The sequence below is a fragment of the Dryobates pubescens genome, chromosome 3 (assembly GCF_014839835.1).
Source record: "Dryobates pubescens isolate bDryPub1 chromosome 3, bDryPub1.pri, whole genome shotgun sequence".
Taxonomy (NCBI): Eukaryota; Metazoa; Chordata; class Aves; order Piciformes; family Picidae; genus Dryobates; species Dryobates pubescens.
Genome location: NC_071614.1, coordinates 33,036,111 through 33,052,854, shown reverse-complemented (window position 1 = coordinate 33,052,854; position 16,744 = coordinate 33,036,111). Strand labels below are relative to the sequence as shown.

At 42.5% G+C, this 16,744-nt stretch overlaps 1 protein-coding gene across 2 annotated transcripts in view; it reads left to right on the top strand.

Annotated features, from left to right (window-relative positions):
- The window catches only part of RUNX2 (RUNX family transcription factor 2), a 225,286-nt gene extending 208,770 nt beyond the window's left edge, over window positions 1-16,516 (top strand). For both annotated transcript variants that reach the window (XM_054179931.1, XM_054179929.1), the window contains one exon: window positions 15,834-16,516. In XM_054179931.1, coding sequence (XP_054035906.1) covers window positions 15,834-16,516 — 683 coding nt within the window. The remainder of the gene's footprint in view (window positions 1-15,833) is intronic.
- Window positions 16,517-16,744: the final 228 nt, after the last annotated feature.

The window sequence follows — 16,744 nt, the reverse complement described above, 5'->3', positions numbered from 1 at the left end:
GTGGACAATCACAGGAAAACTTGTAAGGGTGTCAAATCTACTTTGCACTTCTCAAACACATTTCACCCAGAACTAGTAATGAGTTTTGCAAACAGGGAGTTAAGAATTGCCATGACAGTGGGAGGCAACAATTATTTTTGCTGTATTTGGGAGAGAGAATGTGGGAGATGGCAAAACTGTGAAGGAAACAACAATTCTCATTCTGACAAAGCTCTTAGCATCTTAAGGACTCTAGCTGCAGTGGAGATACCCAAGTTATAGAATCATAGTCATACAATTGTTTAGGTTGAAAAAGAACTTTAAGATTATCAAGTTCAACTGTGAAACTGATGCTGACAAGTCCATGAAACCCACTAAACCATGTTCTTAAGCACCACACCTACACTTCTTTTAAATACCTCCAAGGATGGTGACTCCACCAGTTCCCTGGGCAGCCTTTTCTAATGCTTGACAGCTTCTTTTTTTTTTTTTGGTGAAGAAACTTTGCCCAATATCCAACCTAAACCTCCTCTGGCACAACTTGAGACTGTTTCCTTCCACTTGTAACTTGTGAAAAGAGGCTGACATCCACTTCACCACAACGTGCTTTAAGGGATTTTGAAGTAGTCCATAAAACCAAATCAATTATACAGGCAGGAATTGAAATTGGAGTTCCTGATGCTCTTTTAACTTGCCTTTTAACTACTAAAGTATACAACAGCTCAAGATTTTCCACCTGTCACCCTCACTATTTTTTTTCAGAACAAATGGATATTGCATCCTATTTCTCCTTTAAAATAAAATCAGCATCACCATATATCACAGTTAAGTATACTCCAGATGGGCAGGTGATTCTGTTATAATGAAGGAAGACTGTCAGCAGCAGTTCTTTTTATCTATGGAAGACACAGGTGAACTATCAAAGAGAGATGATCTTCTTGCATTTCCACATCATGAGAAGAATGTAACCGAATTAGTCTTGAAACCCACGAGAACACACATTCCTTTTGCAGGAAGAATGAATCCTGGGAAATGCGCTGTGTTATGTGTGTCAGGGAAATGTTTCACTTGCATCTCTGAGCCAAATTCTACTCTCAGTCCCGTTCACTCTTGACTGAATTTGACCTCACTGATTTGCTAGCACATTTTTTAAAGTTACAAGTGTAATTGATGGCAGAGTATGGCCCTGGGGCTGTTTATGTATCAGGAGATCATGGTATAATTGTAAGGAATTTCATCAGCATTAGGAAGTGGAGAAACTAGTCTCCATGGCCTTGAAGCTCCACTGCTTAGACACTGTTTCAGATTATGGTGCTAAGAGTACAGGTCCACCTTTGATCAATGTGTCTTACAGGGTTTTCTGAAAACTTACTTCTTTAGGGATTGATCTCACTCTACTGCACAGTAGATAAAAACATTATTTACATTTTACAAGACATTTAGGATGAATTGCAAGTTTGCTAAAACAATCTAATTCAGCAATGGAGAAGGGAATGAATGCACGCCTTATCTCTTGCGCAGATTCAGTATTGGCAAAAGTTGATAAATTCGTGCTTGCAAACTTGTCCAACAGACATTTGGAATTGAGGGTTCCTGGGAGAAAGAAGTGCAGGGGTCAAAGGCTGATACAACCAGTTGCCCTGAGAAGGATCAGCACCAAAGGTTTGCAAGACCTGGAATAAGCAACTAGGAAGAGTAGCTAAATACCTTCTTTGCTTCAGTCTTTACTCCTAAGACCAGCCCCTATAAACTCCAGACCCTGGATGAAGGAGAGAAAGTCTGGAGGAGGGAATAATGACGACTGGGTTTGGGATCAGTTACACAAATTGAATATACCATGGGCCCTGATAAGATGCACCCAAAAGTGTTGAGAGAACTGGCTTGATGTTGTAGTTCTAACACTCTCCATATTTTTTGCAAAATTGTGGCAAACAGAAAAGGTGCCTGAGGACTGGAGGAAAGCCATTGTCACTTCAATCTTCAAAAAGGGCAAGAAAGAGATTCTAGGAAACTGTAGACCAGTCAGCCTCACCTCCATCCCTGAAAAAATGAGGGAGCAGCTAATTCTGGAGGTCATCTCTGGGCACTTGGAAGAGAAGAAGATGATCAGGAGTAGTCAGCATGAATTTACCAAGGGGAAATTGTGCTTGACTAATCTTATTGCATTCTATGATGTTTTAACTGAATGGGTAGCTGCAGGGAGAGCAGTGGATGTAGTCTACCTTGACCTTAGCAAAGCTTTTGACGCTGTCTCCTATAACATCCTTGTGAGTAAGCTCAGGAAGTGTGGCATAGAAGAACAGACAGTGAGGTGGATTAGGAACGGGTTACACAATAGAGTGCAGAGAGTCGTGATCAATAGTGTCAAGTCCAGCTGGAGAGCTGTAACTAGTGGAGTCCCCCAGTGATCAGTGCTGCATCCAGTCCTGCTCAACACCTTCATCAATGACACTGATGACAGAGAGTCTGCTCAGCAAGTTTGCTGATGATACCAAACTGGGAGGCTTGGCTGAGATGCCTGAAGGCTGTGTGGCCATTCAGTGAGACTTAGACAAACTGAGAGCTGGGCAGAGAGGAACCAAATGAGGTTCAACAAAGATAAGTGCAGAGTCCTGCATCTGGGGAGGAATAATAAACTGGAGAAGACTTAGAGGAAATCTAATAAATGTATATAAATATATGAGGGCTGGGTGTCAACAAGGAAGGGACAGCCTCTTCTTACTTGCACCCTGTGATAGGACAAGGGCGAATGGATGCAAACTACAGCACAGGAAGTTCCACCACAACATGTGGAAAAAACTTTCCTGTAAGGGTCATGGAGCACTGGAACAGGCTCCCCAGGGAAGTTGTGGAGTCTCCTCTGGAGACTTTCAGGACCCTTCTGGATGCATTCCTGTGTGACCTGTACTGGCAGGGTGGTTGGATTTGATGATCTCCAGAGGTCCCTTCTAACCCTTAATGTCTTGTGATCCTGTGAACTTCAGGATAATGACAATGTTGGTGTATGCATTTCAGTTGACTCACAGCATTGCTGTGCTTTTGGATATTTCATTCAAGCCCCATCTTGTAACCTCCCAAGTTCAGTGCACTGTGTATTTTGTTCCAAACCTCTGCTGCTATTAACTGAAAGCATTACCTGTACTGCAAGCTATGCAAGGATGATTTGGGGCTCTTCTAGTAATTTCCAATGGCATATCCACTTTCCAATGCCCAGAGAAACTGAGCAGCAGTGTTGTCTCAAAATGGTTTCCTTCTCTCTCTGATTATATAGTTGATGTCTATGGAACAGATGAACACAGAGTGGGGTGGGTTTTTTGGGTTTTGGTTGGATGTTTTTTTGCCTTGGAAGACTTAATTCTTTCCCTTCTAAGACAGGATCCTGCATGAGTTTGTTCATTGAGTCATTTATGGGCTTCAACAGATGCACCTCAGCTCTTCCACATTGCCACTTAGCCATCCTGTCTCTCCTCACATTCCTGATGGCGTCCAGGCTCCTTCTGATCTTGGTTTCCTAACAGTCCAGGGCTAATGCTGGCTGGGTTCCTGACTCACAGTCCTTGTTAAAGACAAAATGCTGTGTTTTTACAGCTCATTTTCTTTCCATAAAGTTAATCAAGAAGCCCTCTTTTTACAAGGCAGCTGACCCTTTAGTCTTTCTTCCTTTTGTTGTACTGCATATTCCTAATGCTGCCAGAATCCCACTCACTCCCCTTTTTAAGGACGTCCTGTAGTAAAGCAAGGAGCTCCCACATAAAAGAGAGAAGCTTCTTGGCGTACAGAGGAGCCATCCCCGACAAAGTGCACGTATTTTGTCCTTAGAAAACTTCCTCTTTCTGTTAAAATACATTATTGGAGATATCAGTGTATTTCAGTTAGTGATGAGTCCAAACCACAAGGCAGGATCCAAACTTAGTCAAATCATGAGGGGAGTACGTCTCGATGTGTCCTTTTTAGCTTGAGCTGGTCTCTTCTTTGCACACTGTAACACAAAGCACATCACTATGTTGTTGGGAAAGATGTTGACACAACTGAGAAACTGAGTGGTAAAACCTTGTCTCCAAAATCAACAAACCTGAAGGTAAACAGGAATCTGGTGGCATAGAGTGATTGTGATCCTCTACCCAGCACTATGGAGCAAACTTTCTTTTCTCAATAATCACCAGGTTTTATGAAAGAAAAACAACTGGTTGCACATGAAGCACGGAGCAAAATTTCCCGGCATTCTTCTAACTGAGGAAGAAGAAAAGTCTCCTTTGGACTTAGTCTGTATACATCTTTGCAGTGTACCAGGCTGCAAACAGTGGTCTCTCATTTCATTAATTGACAAACACCATCCCCTAAACATTTCCAGGCACAGTCATTCTCTTTTCTCAGATTTACTCAGTGGTTCTTACAGAGGTTTCTATTTTTCCATCCGTTGTGCTTGAGAATAAACTTGCCCTACAATCTCATCTTTTACACTATGGGAAGTTCTGATAATGTAATTCACAAACAACAGCATTTGCTGGGTCTTTCTCTTTTTGCATCTCTCCCAGCTTTGGCTATTTATGCCTCTCTTTGCAGCAAACTGCCCTATTTCCCAAAGACCGCAGGACTTAGAACTGCAGCATTTCATTCCATTTGTCTCTCTTTTTAAAAGGCTGATCTGTCTTAAAGAAATTTTTCTCATTTAAAAATAATTTTGCTGTGGTTTTCCAGTCAGCATGGTTCCCCCCCCAAAAAACATAGAAAAAGTCTCTGTAGGAGTATTTCTTCTCCTTCTCCCACGATTACATTGGCATAATGACACTGATGCCAATGGAATTATTCCTGTTTTACAAAGGTATATCTGAAACTGAGCTTTGTAGGATTGGATATACTGAACAGCTTCACAAAATCATGTTGAGGACTGGACCAGAAAAGTATCTCCATCTAGCAAAAGGGATCTCAAAATGCTCTTTCATCTTCAGTCTCTCGAGCAGAGAAACATAATCATCCATCAGCAGGACTCAACAACCCCCAGGGTGAAATCTAGCAATACGTTTATCATGGAGAACCAGACAAAAGCAGCACAACACAGCCCTTTAGGAATGTAAGCAAGGAATACAGTGTCCATCTGAAATTAGTCTTACTATTTGCCTTGTGGAAATGCCTGGGAAGCTCAGACAAATTCAAGGCTCCAGTCTACTAGAGCAGCCACAGTGGGGGCAGTCTCTGTTCTCCAGCGATGGCAGACCCAATGACAAATAGCAACCAGACTGCAGGCCAGCAAGAAGTTGAGCCAGGCAGAACTAAAATATCCCTGTTGGAGTGCAATCCCCTGAGGCTAGTGTTATGTCTTACCAGAAACAAAGAGAAGAGCACAGTTCCAGTCTCAAAAACTTCTCTGTCCCATTAAGGAAAACTCCAGACTACAATTAGGGGGGAGGGGAGGGGAAGACAAACAAAAACCAAACACAAAATAAACCCAAAACAAGAGCAAGAGACACAGCCGCAGCATGCCAGTTTGCATCTAAAATGCAACTCCCCCCCAAAAAAAAGCATACTTTCAGGAGAAGGCCTGATGGCTCCAGCTACCTCCACTCAGGAGAGTGGGAACGTGACCCCAGACAGAGAATCTTTCCCCCAAACCCTGAACCACTGGGTAAAAATTAACTCAAAGCAAGGGGTGTCTGAATCACTCCTTCCTGCCCTGCAGAGGTGCCTCCTTCCACCCAAAGAGCATCCAATCCAAGCCCACCGTGCATAGCCCGAAATATCAGACAAGGGTTGGTACAGGTAGTGATCAAAAAACTTGGACTCATATGGAGAGACAAGAGTAACTCTGTGCAGACCTGACATGTGTGTTTGCTCTCTGAGTGGGTGGGTGTCTCCTCCAGTTAGTTATTCAGGTCATGTGGTGGCAAAGGTAGGTAGGTGGAGGGATGAGGGACTGGTGGAGCTCCTCGTGCTGTTTGTCTACCTTTGTCATGTGTATGACACCACAAATTCTCTGACTTCTGGTACACAGCTGGTAAAGGTGTTGTGCCATACATAGATAATGGTAAAGCAAGGGTCTGGGTTCACAAAATCTCTGTCCCAAGGTGCATTAAAGAAACAGGAGTTTGTACAAAAGAGTAAGAAACAGTCCAGCGGACTCAGTCATCCAACTGTTGACAGCTGAGGATTCAACCACAGGGTGACAAGATCTGGATCACATACCTAGATCTATTCAGTTCACAGTCTGAGTGTATTAAAGTAAAGCACAGGGAAGACCAGGGAGCCATGCGGTAATGACCATGGACTGGAATTGTGAGTGGGTGTGATGAACATTTGGGTGGCTGCTGGCTTGTGTAATTGAACTGGATGCAGAAGGCAGCTGAGTTCACTCTTGCAGGTACAGGTTTGGGTTTCATTTCAAGTCTGCTACAGATTTCCTAACTGGATCACTATGCCAGCCTGTGTAACACAGAAATGGTATGTTCCTACTTCACTGAGCTGTCAGAAGGCTCAAGGCTTGAGGAATTTGAAGCTGATTGAACATCTCCAAGAAAAAGGGCTTTGTAAAATAGAACATGTGCTATGGATCTATCTATATGCTACATTATCAAAACACTGTATTTATATATTTCAAAACTGGGCACTGGGTTACATTTTCATTCCCCAGGACAAAGGCAAATACATTCCAAACAAAGCAATGTTTTTACAACACAGCAAGGGTTGAAATCTCTCCAGGGCTTCATTCTGTCTCATTTAGATCAGGCATAAGATCTTAAAGCAGAGTTTAGTGGTCGGCTGATCATGTTCCTCTGGGAAATGGCAGAGTGGTAATTCAAAAAGAGTAGTGAAGTACAGCATTGTCTTGGTCTGCAGGACTGTTCTTCAATAAAACCAGTGGCTTACCCAGCTTACAGGAGAACATTTTGTTCCAAAGGAGCTGTGGCTCATCATTAAACAAAAGAATTCACCTCCGGCTAGACTTGGGTGTAAAATGAAAATGTTATTTGAGACAAAATGTTTTTTGTGAAGACAACATTTCCATGATGCCTGCCATGATTGCCTGGGCATATCTAGCAGCTGAAATGAAAATTAGGATGAAAGGTACATCTCTAGGGCACCAACTCTGCACATGTTAAAAAATTCATTCAGGCTTAAGAGTTGTTTTTGATTCAGGCCAGTAACTCCAAGGAGGGGATAAGCAGCCTAGGTTCTTTATGGCCAAGGGCTGGCACTCACCTGTGTTGCAGTGAGGACACAGATTTGATCATGATTCCTGAAAGCCTTTCTTTGGAGTAAACAAGTTCTCCCAAATCTGACAGAAGAGAGAATCCCAGGATATCTAAAATAAATAAAAAATAATAAATAAAATAGAGGTATACTTCCTCCCCTCTGACTCTCCTGGCACACTTGGGGGAGTTCACAAACAACAAAGATGCAGTAGGGTCACTCAGGGAAATATTATTCATGTCCAGACTGACATAGCTCAGGTGTTCAACTATGGCTCTCTCCCACTTGGATTAAGTCTGTAGGAGAGATGTAGCCTGTGTGGTTGCTCAGTGTATGAAGAGGAGAAAAAGTACCTCAGGCTGTGTAGTTTCAGTTTTGTTACAAGGTTATTTTCCTAAAAATGGCACCATGTCTCTGAGGATGAAACATACTGGGAAATAGATGAAAATTTAATGAATTCCATGAGTTAGCTCCTATTTTTCTTGCATACTTAAGGCAAGATCATTCCCTTGTCATCTTAAGTTTATTTAGGGACTCTGGAATTGTGCAGAGTGCCCACCTATAGCTTGATGGGCAGATTACGGCCTGCAGATTATTAGGCAGTGCGACAGCCAGGCTCGTTTTACAGAGACACTCTTTTGTGCTGTGTCTGCCCATGGTCTGCTACTCAGATTCTCCCATTGCTTACCAAGGAGAGCAAACAGCCTTGTTTCTGGCTCAAGACACTTCCTACACTCTTTTTCATCATCTCTTGCATTTAAGTACTGAGTTTCCAGAGCCCGAGAAATGCTACAAGATAAGGATTACTGGTCTGCTATGGTATAAAATTCTTACACAGGCCATAAGGCTAACTGAAGCGTTTTGCTGAGGCAGCCAGATGAAAAATATCTAGGAAAAGATATAGTCACTGTGTTTCAGTTGAGAACCCTTCTGTGACAAGTCTCTGAGAGGGACAGTCCCATCTAAAGCATGACATAAGTTCAGGGTAACCCAGCCTGGATGCAGTTTGTTTCAGTCAGCCCAAGAAGAGCTATGTGCTACAGGCAAGAGGCCTGTCCACTGCTGACTGTATGATGTCCTTTCTGGGCACTCTGTAGGAATCTGAAATCTCATTGACTCATGTGTACTGAATTTCCAGACTTGACTCATCGGCTACTAAAACCGTGCGATTGCATGGTGTGTCTCATATCTTTCCTGGAAAAAAGGGCAGGTTAATATAACTACATTTGGTTATTTAACATATGGATCTGTTTTGACATTTCCAGAGCGTATCTGTAAAGAAATTAAACTCAAACCAGCAAAGGAAAAATTGCAAGATGTCTGGAACCTCAGGATTTCTTTCTATAATGCTCATGGTTGCCTCAAACCTTGAACTAAAGGCAAAAGGTACACGTGCTCTGTCTTCTCTTTTCTGTTGCTTTGCTGTATCTTTTGTGTTAGTTTTGAGCCACTCACTACAACAAGGACAGTGAGGTACGGGACAGTGTCCAAAGAAGGGCAAAAAAGCTGGTGAAATGTCTAGAGCACAAGGCTTATGCGGGGTATCTGAGGGAACTGGGTTTGTTTAGCCTGCAGAAAAGAAGGCTGAGGGGAGATCTCACTCTCTACAACAGCTCAAAAGTAGGCTGTAGTGAGACGGGTAGTCAGTTTCTTCTCCCACATAACAAGTGACAGGACAAGAGGAAATGACATGAAGTTGCACCAGGAGAGGTTTAGGTTAGATATTAGAAAAAAAAAAAATCTTTACTGAAAGGGTTGTCAAGCACTGGAACAGGCTAACCAGGGCAATGGTGGGGTCACCATCTCTGGAGGTATTTACATGTAGGTGTGGTGCTTAGTGACATGGTTTAGTGGTGACTTGTCAGTGCTAGGTTAATGGTTGGAATCTGAACTCAAAGGTCTCTTCCAATCAAAACCATTCTGTGATTCTATGATTCTTAGTACCTACTGAACTTCATGTCATCACAGGCTTTTTCTAGGGCAGGAAGTGCTATTGAGAAGGGCACAAGGTGTAGATACGCAGGTGGTTTCAGAGAAAACACTCTCTGGCTAGTTAGTGTACAAAAATCTGCTTTGTAAATGGAAAACCTTCCTGACATGATGACAACTAACCTGAGAAACTCATCAATATAGGAGTTAATCAAAATTAAAGTCTTGACAAAAACCAAGAAAAAAACCCCAAGAAACAGGATGTTTACAAAGATAATAAGAACATAATAAGGGCATTTAGAAACACAATAGTACTTATTAAGGAAAGAAAACAAGATTCTCAGAATTAAAACATGTTGGAAAGGGTATCTGCTTCAAGACAAGAAAAAGCTTTTGCAGTAGCTACTGGTCAGATTCAAAGAGGTACTTAAGCACCAACTCTACTTTCAGCTGTAGTCCATATTGTTGCAGTCTGTTTAGAGCCTAATCTTACATCGAATTTATTGGCCTGATCTGTATAAAAGGTGGTCATAGACAGTGGAAGCATATGTCCTGAGCCAAAAAACTGATTTATTAATAGAATGTTGAGAAAATTTTCTGCAGCAGGTGATGGCATAACTGGAACTGAAGACTGTTTCAATAGTTTCCTTTGAGGCAGCATTTACTGACCACTGATGTGGGAAAATTACAAGACAAAATGGACAAAGTGACTTGCTCATGGTAATTCCTTCTTTTCCCTACTGCTTCTTTTTGGCTATCCAGAAGTAATTGTCAATCTGATTTTATTTTTGGAAGACTTAAACACTCTTCAGCCACTTCTCTGTCTGCAGTAAGTTTTTGGGAAGGAGAGTAAATGTGGATGGAGAAGATGTTCTTGCATGGCTAGAGTGAGAGCTGGGATGTCAATCTCCTTAAACAACACAGGTTTTCCTGCTGTGTATTAGTTCTGTGCTGTAAAGGGGAGTGTAAAAGAGGCTTCCCCAATTTAAGACAATACATTTGTAGGGGAGCAGGGTGAAGGAACCATTGGAGAGCTGTATTGGCAGTGTCAGTTCATAGGGAAGATGAATGTGACTTTTGCTCCTAGCTCCATTATAGACTTCTGTCAAGGCATTTAATTTTTCATGTGTTTAAGTTGGGCCCCCATAAAGTGTAGCCTGTGTGAGACTAGTCTGTGCCCTGCTTTGAGCACAGTGGGAAAAATGTGCTAGGCAATGAATATTGTCATGAGGAATTGCCTGCTGCCCATCAGAATTACCTCTCCAACATACCTACCTCCCTTTTCCCTATTGCCTCTCCATTCTGAGATGTCAGGGCATCCTCAAAGGCTGTTCTTCTTTAGAAAATCACAGGAGCTGCAAAGCACTTCAAAAAGTCTGGCTTTGTCCCGTAGGTGTCAAAGGACCTCAGGTTCTTGGAAAATCATGTCCCAGATGAGTGTAAAAATGCATATTTTGTCAGGAAGTGAATAAAATTTCACTGAAATTAAGCCAGGGACGAAGATGAAAAAGCAGATGGCCCATGACAAACTGTGAGAACCAATTTGTTCGCATGAGAGGGGAGTAAGTACATACTCATAACAGACTATTACTCAAAAAATTTTGAAAGAGCACACCTCCACAGGAGTCATAATGTGATTAGTCACATAAGGCCCAGTCCAGCTAGGCCTGGTGTATTGTACCTCAAAGAAGAGAAACAGACCCCCAAAGAGACCACAATTTTAAAAAATTAATATTTTGAACACTGTGATCTGTTAATGTATTTTTTCAAGTTAATATTTTGTTCAAAACTCCTGAGCTTGGGTGGGCATATTAAATTACATGAAACCCCCATCGTCCTTGGAGATTGCAGCATCTTGATCTAGACAATATTTCGGTGCATTTCCATGTATGCAGAGAAGAGTGGATTTCTAGGATATAAATGTGATTTGCTTTATCTGAAAAACAATGAACGGTAAGCTTGCCAATTACTTTTATGCATTTTCTATAGACTTCCACTCAAAAGAGACTGAGTGTTCATAGCTAGTTTGGATTCATAGAATCATGGAATGGTTTGGGTTGAGAGAGATCTTTAAAGGACATCTAGCCCAGCCCACATGCAGAGAAGATGGACGTCTTCAACTAGCTCAAGTAGCTCAGAGCCCCATCTAACCTGACCTTGAATGTTTCCAGGGATAGGGTATCTACCAGCCCACTGGGCAACCTGTGCTAGTGTTTCATCACCTTTATTGTAAAAAACAATCTTCCTTATATCTAGTCTAAATGTACCCTCTTTCAGTTTAAAGCTATTACTCTTTGCCCTGTTTCAACAAAATTCATAATTTGTACAAAAAAATAATAATTAACAAATAGATGCTAGACACAATTTTTAGAATCAAATCCCATTTCTGAAATCATACAAGTGCAAACCAGTTCTGGAGTATGCACACTGATGGTTTTATTCATATCTATCTTAATGTAATACCTGGTAGTCTCTTTGTGCTATAATTTAATCCTTTCTAAACTCAATTCACTGCTAGGAGCTCTTCTAAACTCCACTGAAGGCCAGCAGTCTGTACTGGAATCAAACCTGAGCTGCATTGGAGGGATGCCTTTGGATCCAATTTTGTGCAAGAGCAGTAGCGCCCTTCCTTACACACACATTACCATTGGCCTTTTGTTTATCACAAGCTGTTAGGACCTCAGTTTCACTTCTTACCAGAAAGAGGAGGCAGGCATATAGTTAGACTTTCTTGGGAAGCAGCTGCAAAAAGAAGTATGAGTGTGTGCACACACTCTGTCTCACAGGCACACATGCAGACGCTGCTGGCTTTACAGCAGCTTCAGAAACAGAAAGGACATCGCACAAAGGGCCTCATGCAGTTTACTGGGACTATGTTACTCATTTCATCATCTCAATACCCTTATTGTTGACATAGGTTGTTTGTTCGGTGCTGACTCACTTGAAAGATTATTGCCTTCTGAACCACCAGCTCATTTCTTGAAGCACTCTCAGGGCCCAGGTTTTCACTGTTTTGCACCTTGCACTTTATCTCCATGGGTTTGTGCCTTGCATGGGAACACAGACAGCCTTGCCCAGCTACTGATTTGATAGCAAATTACTGCATCTGTATATAAGGTGGGGAATTGAGCTCACCCAATGTCACTCTGAACCTGAGGAAACACTTCTTTACTTTGAGGGTGACAGAGCACTGAAGAGGGTGCCCTGAGAGGTGGTGGAGTTTGTGTCTGTGGAAAAATTCAAAAGATGCCTGGATGTAGTCCTGTGCAACCTGCTCTGAGTGCCCCTGCTTTAGCAGGGGTATTTGGACTAGATGATCTCCAGGGGTCCATTCCAACTCCTGCCATTCTATGTTCCTGTAACTTCAGCCATTTAAAAGTTAGTGAGCCTATCTAAGATATTTGACCTAATCGGACAAGAAATGTTAGAAAGGGAGGGACATTGAAGAGCATGATCATCCATCCCTTCTTGGAGACCTGATAGCTTGAAATGGCTTGTCCCCAGAGGTGCTTCTTTCTCTGCTGGAGGCAGGATGACTATTTTGCACTAGATACCAACTGAAAGGCTAATGTTAGATGAGTTGAATTCCGTGCAGTCAGTCTGTAGAAAGTCATGCCCTTGCTTTTCCCTCAAGGTTTCTCCTTCACAGACCTTTCCCTTGTTAGCTGACAAAAGGCTAAGAAGTTACAATCGGAGGCAATTTGGCTGCAAGGCGGATAAAATCAGTAGTCAGACAGAAGCAGCTGAGATAGCCAAGCCTGCCTGAAAGGTTAAATTTTTGCTCTTCTCATACAGATGAATGTATTTAAAATAACTTTATTTTCCCCATTCTCACAGGGCAGCCCATTAATTCTGTGGTAACATTCATCATCACAGGCAGGACAAGTACTGGGAAATTCTCTCCTGGAGGTGCTCCTCAGCTCTCATTACTCCATCACCTTGTCTATTTACACTCTCTTTACAGTCCTGTCAGTTTTTAACACCCCAAGGTCCTCTCGGGGTGGCAGTGCAGAAGGATTCCTGATTACCTGCAAACAGATAACACCTAGATGTGAAACTGCTTCCTCTTTGGGAGACCCAGAGTGTAGCGCTGTTTCCATCTTTTTTTCATGCACCCGGTAAAGGAGTTTTCTCTTGAAATGTAGACATTTTCAGTACATGGCACCCACATTCAAGTTAGTTATTCTACATTACTCCCAGCAAAGAGATGAGGAAAAATATTTCTCATTCTAGCAATAAAGAAGTAAATGCTTCACTGCGCTTAGGATTTCCAAAATCTGGGGCTCTCTCAAATGTATCCTAGCAATTTTTACCATGGATCAAAACTATTTATGCTAGCTGACACTGCTTTGAATGGAGGTCATAGCTAGACAGTTTCCAAATTTCCTTTCCGTCTTCAGCAACTTTGTGATTTCTGCAGTTTTCACCATCAGTTTGGGTCATTAGCTATTGAGGAGTTGAGTCAAACCTCATCCAGAGAAGCAATTGCTCTGAGTGCACAGACTGCACTGTGCCAGCTGTGCACATATCTGACTGTCAAACTGAGGAGTGCGATGGGTTCCATATGTCCTGGATGTGTGCTAGGCTCCCTGCACGGGTGCTCAGACGACCATGTGGAATTTCTTAGGTGGAAGCATGGGAGCCTGATCAAACTGAGCTAGATCTATTTAAAAGGCCACATGGCATAAATAAATCTTAAGGGGGATAAGGGAGGTGACAAAGCTGTAGCTTCTGATAAGGAAGCCACACTGTTTGGAAAGATTGCGGCTGAGACAGGAGCCTTTGAAGACCAGATTTTAGTCTCTATTTTTGTCTGTATTAGTTACTACTCCTTGTATTTACCCAATTACCTAATTGCTATTTAACCATTTCAGAATCATTTTTGGCAGTTATTTGTCACAGTGCTAAACCAGATTTCCTCAGGATTTGTTGAGCTTCCTCTGCTCTCCAATGTATGGAAAAATGTTTCACTTAATTTGGTTTATTTGGCCAGTGTGGACAGGGATTAGCTATGCTATATATGGACCATAAACACTGCTTTGATTAACACTCCAGTTGAGCCAAACCTGAACCTCTTTCATCTCACCCTTTCAAACTTCAGTGGTTTGGATGGAAATGGAACCTGTATTTGAACTATGCTTTATTTTTGTTTTTGTTCTGAAAAACCAAGGCCCAGTCAATAACACTTTGGAAACTCAACATCCAGCATCTTTAGCCCATCTCTAGTGAACTAGGATTGAGTGCCTGTGCAGGCAGAGATTTTGTGTTGGGAAGAAAGCCAAGAGACAAGGGAAGGAAACTGTTTCAAGGAACCTGCAGTAACTTTCCATAAAAATCTCAGGGACATAAAGGCATGCTGAAGTTTCTGTCATAATCCCCTCCAACCAGCATGTGTGTTTGGTTAGGCAAAACATGGTGGTCCCATGTAGGACAAAGATGGACTTTTGCTGGCTGCATGTCCAATTAGTTAGTTAGAAATGACAGGGGAAAGCTTTCATTTGCTTTCAGTTTGCTATCTGGAATACCAAGCCAGTCAGTAATGAAAATGGGTTTCTCACATCAGATATTTTAGATGCCAGGAATAATAATAGTATGGTGTTAACACCTCAGTACTTGGCTTTCTCTAAGTTGTCTTACCCTAGATAAATCTATTAATTTGTGTCTTTGTAGCCACAGCAGTGCCTTAAAAATTGCTCTTAATTGCAGTAGCAGTAGTTTTAAAATCCATCTGTCTTATACTGACCATTTCTCCAGCATCTCACTTTCCTTCTGTATAATATGTTCCAACACTAAAATAAAAATCAGTGACATGGTGTAGTAACTTTTTGAGGCTAACATTTCCTATTACATTTCTGGTTTTCAGAATTATTGTTAAAATAGGATCATTCTTTCCATGCAGTATTTACTAGCTGAACACAGTGGGTAGAGCACCTTGGGCCATAGTGTGGCTCTCCAAGACTTTGCATATTCCCCAGAGGCTTCCTTGTCATCCTACACTGTTGGACTTGGGTCAGGCAAGCATCGTTCTAGTGACTTCAGTGGAATGAAGTCCACTGAACTTTTTGCAAGACAGCATAGGTGTCAAGCTGGGATGCCTAGTGATAACAGTTTCTTGCTTTGTCTTCTTTGTTGGTGTTCATAGCTGAAGCTGATAAATATCTATAGGCAGGGATCTACATCTAAGTTTAATTGTATTGTGATAAAATTGCTTCAACATAAAACATGAAATTATTGAAGAGTTTAATCCACCGACTAGTTCTTACTGTTTCTGATGTTGACCTATCTGTTCAAACCAGAATGATGAAAACTGGAACCCTTATGAAACAGCAATTAACTGCTCTGGCAGCAGCTGTCCAGCCCTCACATCTCCACAGGAGATCTGAGTCAGTTAGGACATTACCACCATTCCATGACTGGCCAGGAAAACACAGTAGGTAATTCACTAGCTAATGCATACCTCTGAGATGTCAACCAGAAAAATGTTAAGGCCTGTCCACAAGCTTTAGGAAGAAGGAGAGTGGAAGGCTATTTTAGATTTATGACATTACTTGTTTACCTACATAGGCTGTCTTTGAGCAGGTCTGTTAGCTTCTGATCGGCCTGCAGAGAGTATCAATACCAGCTGATTAAATTCTTCCTTGAATCAAAAAGATCTGGTCAACACTGAAGTGACAGCAAGCAACAGTCCTTGTAGATAAGTACATACGTGAATCAAGGCTCATGATATGTCTTCCTTGCAGATTCAATCCCTTGCACGCCTGATGCACCACCTGCTGCCACTTCACCACCAACCTCTGAAGAACCTGGACCTTTTACAGCTTCAGCATCACCCTCCGCTTCCTCTGACACTGGTACTGCGTCATTTTCACCACCATTACCTGCTTGTGTTGCAGCCTTACATCCCAAACCACCTCCTATTCCACCATCAACATCAGCTTCTGCTGCCACTGTTCACCCTAAACTCCCTTGTCTTCCTGCACCACCTGCCTCTACTCCATCCCTTCACCCTGGACTTTATTTGCCAGTAGTCCCACCTGGCAGTGCTACCCACCTCATCAACTGGTTGCCCTTCCTTGCTTCTGCAACACTTGCCACCATTCAGGGGAAGGAGGAAGACCAGACACCCATAAGAACAGGCTCCCTGGAAGGCATGAAGTGCTGCAGTAACACACCCCTACACTCCTCCCATGATGAAAATACCCAGGAAGCACCTATGGGAGACAGGGTTCTGGGGGCTGCTTCATCACCACCAGCTGCCCATGCTGTGCCTCCAAGCTCTGAGCAGTCATCTGCAAATGTGGGTGACATCCTGGCAGAGCTACGGACAATGAACAGCCATCTCTCTGTCATCGCTCGAGCCTTGACACAGCTGGCATCATCCCTGGCACCTCAGCAGGATGCACATAGCACCCCACCTCCTTAGTGCTGGGCCCTGCACCAGCGCACCCTGCTCACAGGGGCCAGAGCTGGCTGGGGACAGACCATTGCAGAGGTATGGTGGAGGAGAAGAACCCTAATGAAATCTGCCCATACCATCAGTGCCAGTTTGCTGTGCTCTCTGACAGCAATCACATCTCCCTGGTTTGTTTCTGTTTGTTTGTTCCTTGTAAATGGCTGCATATATTAAAGAATAGTTTTGTGGTCTTTTTAA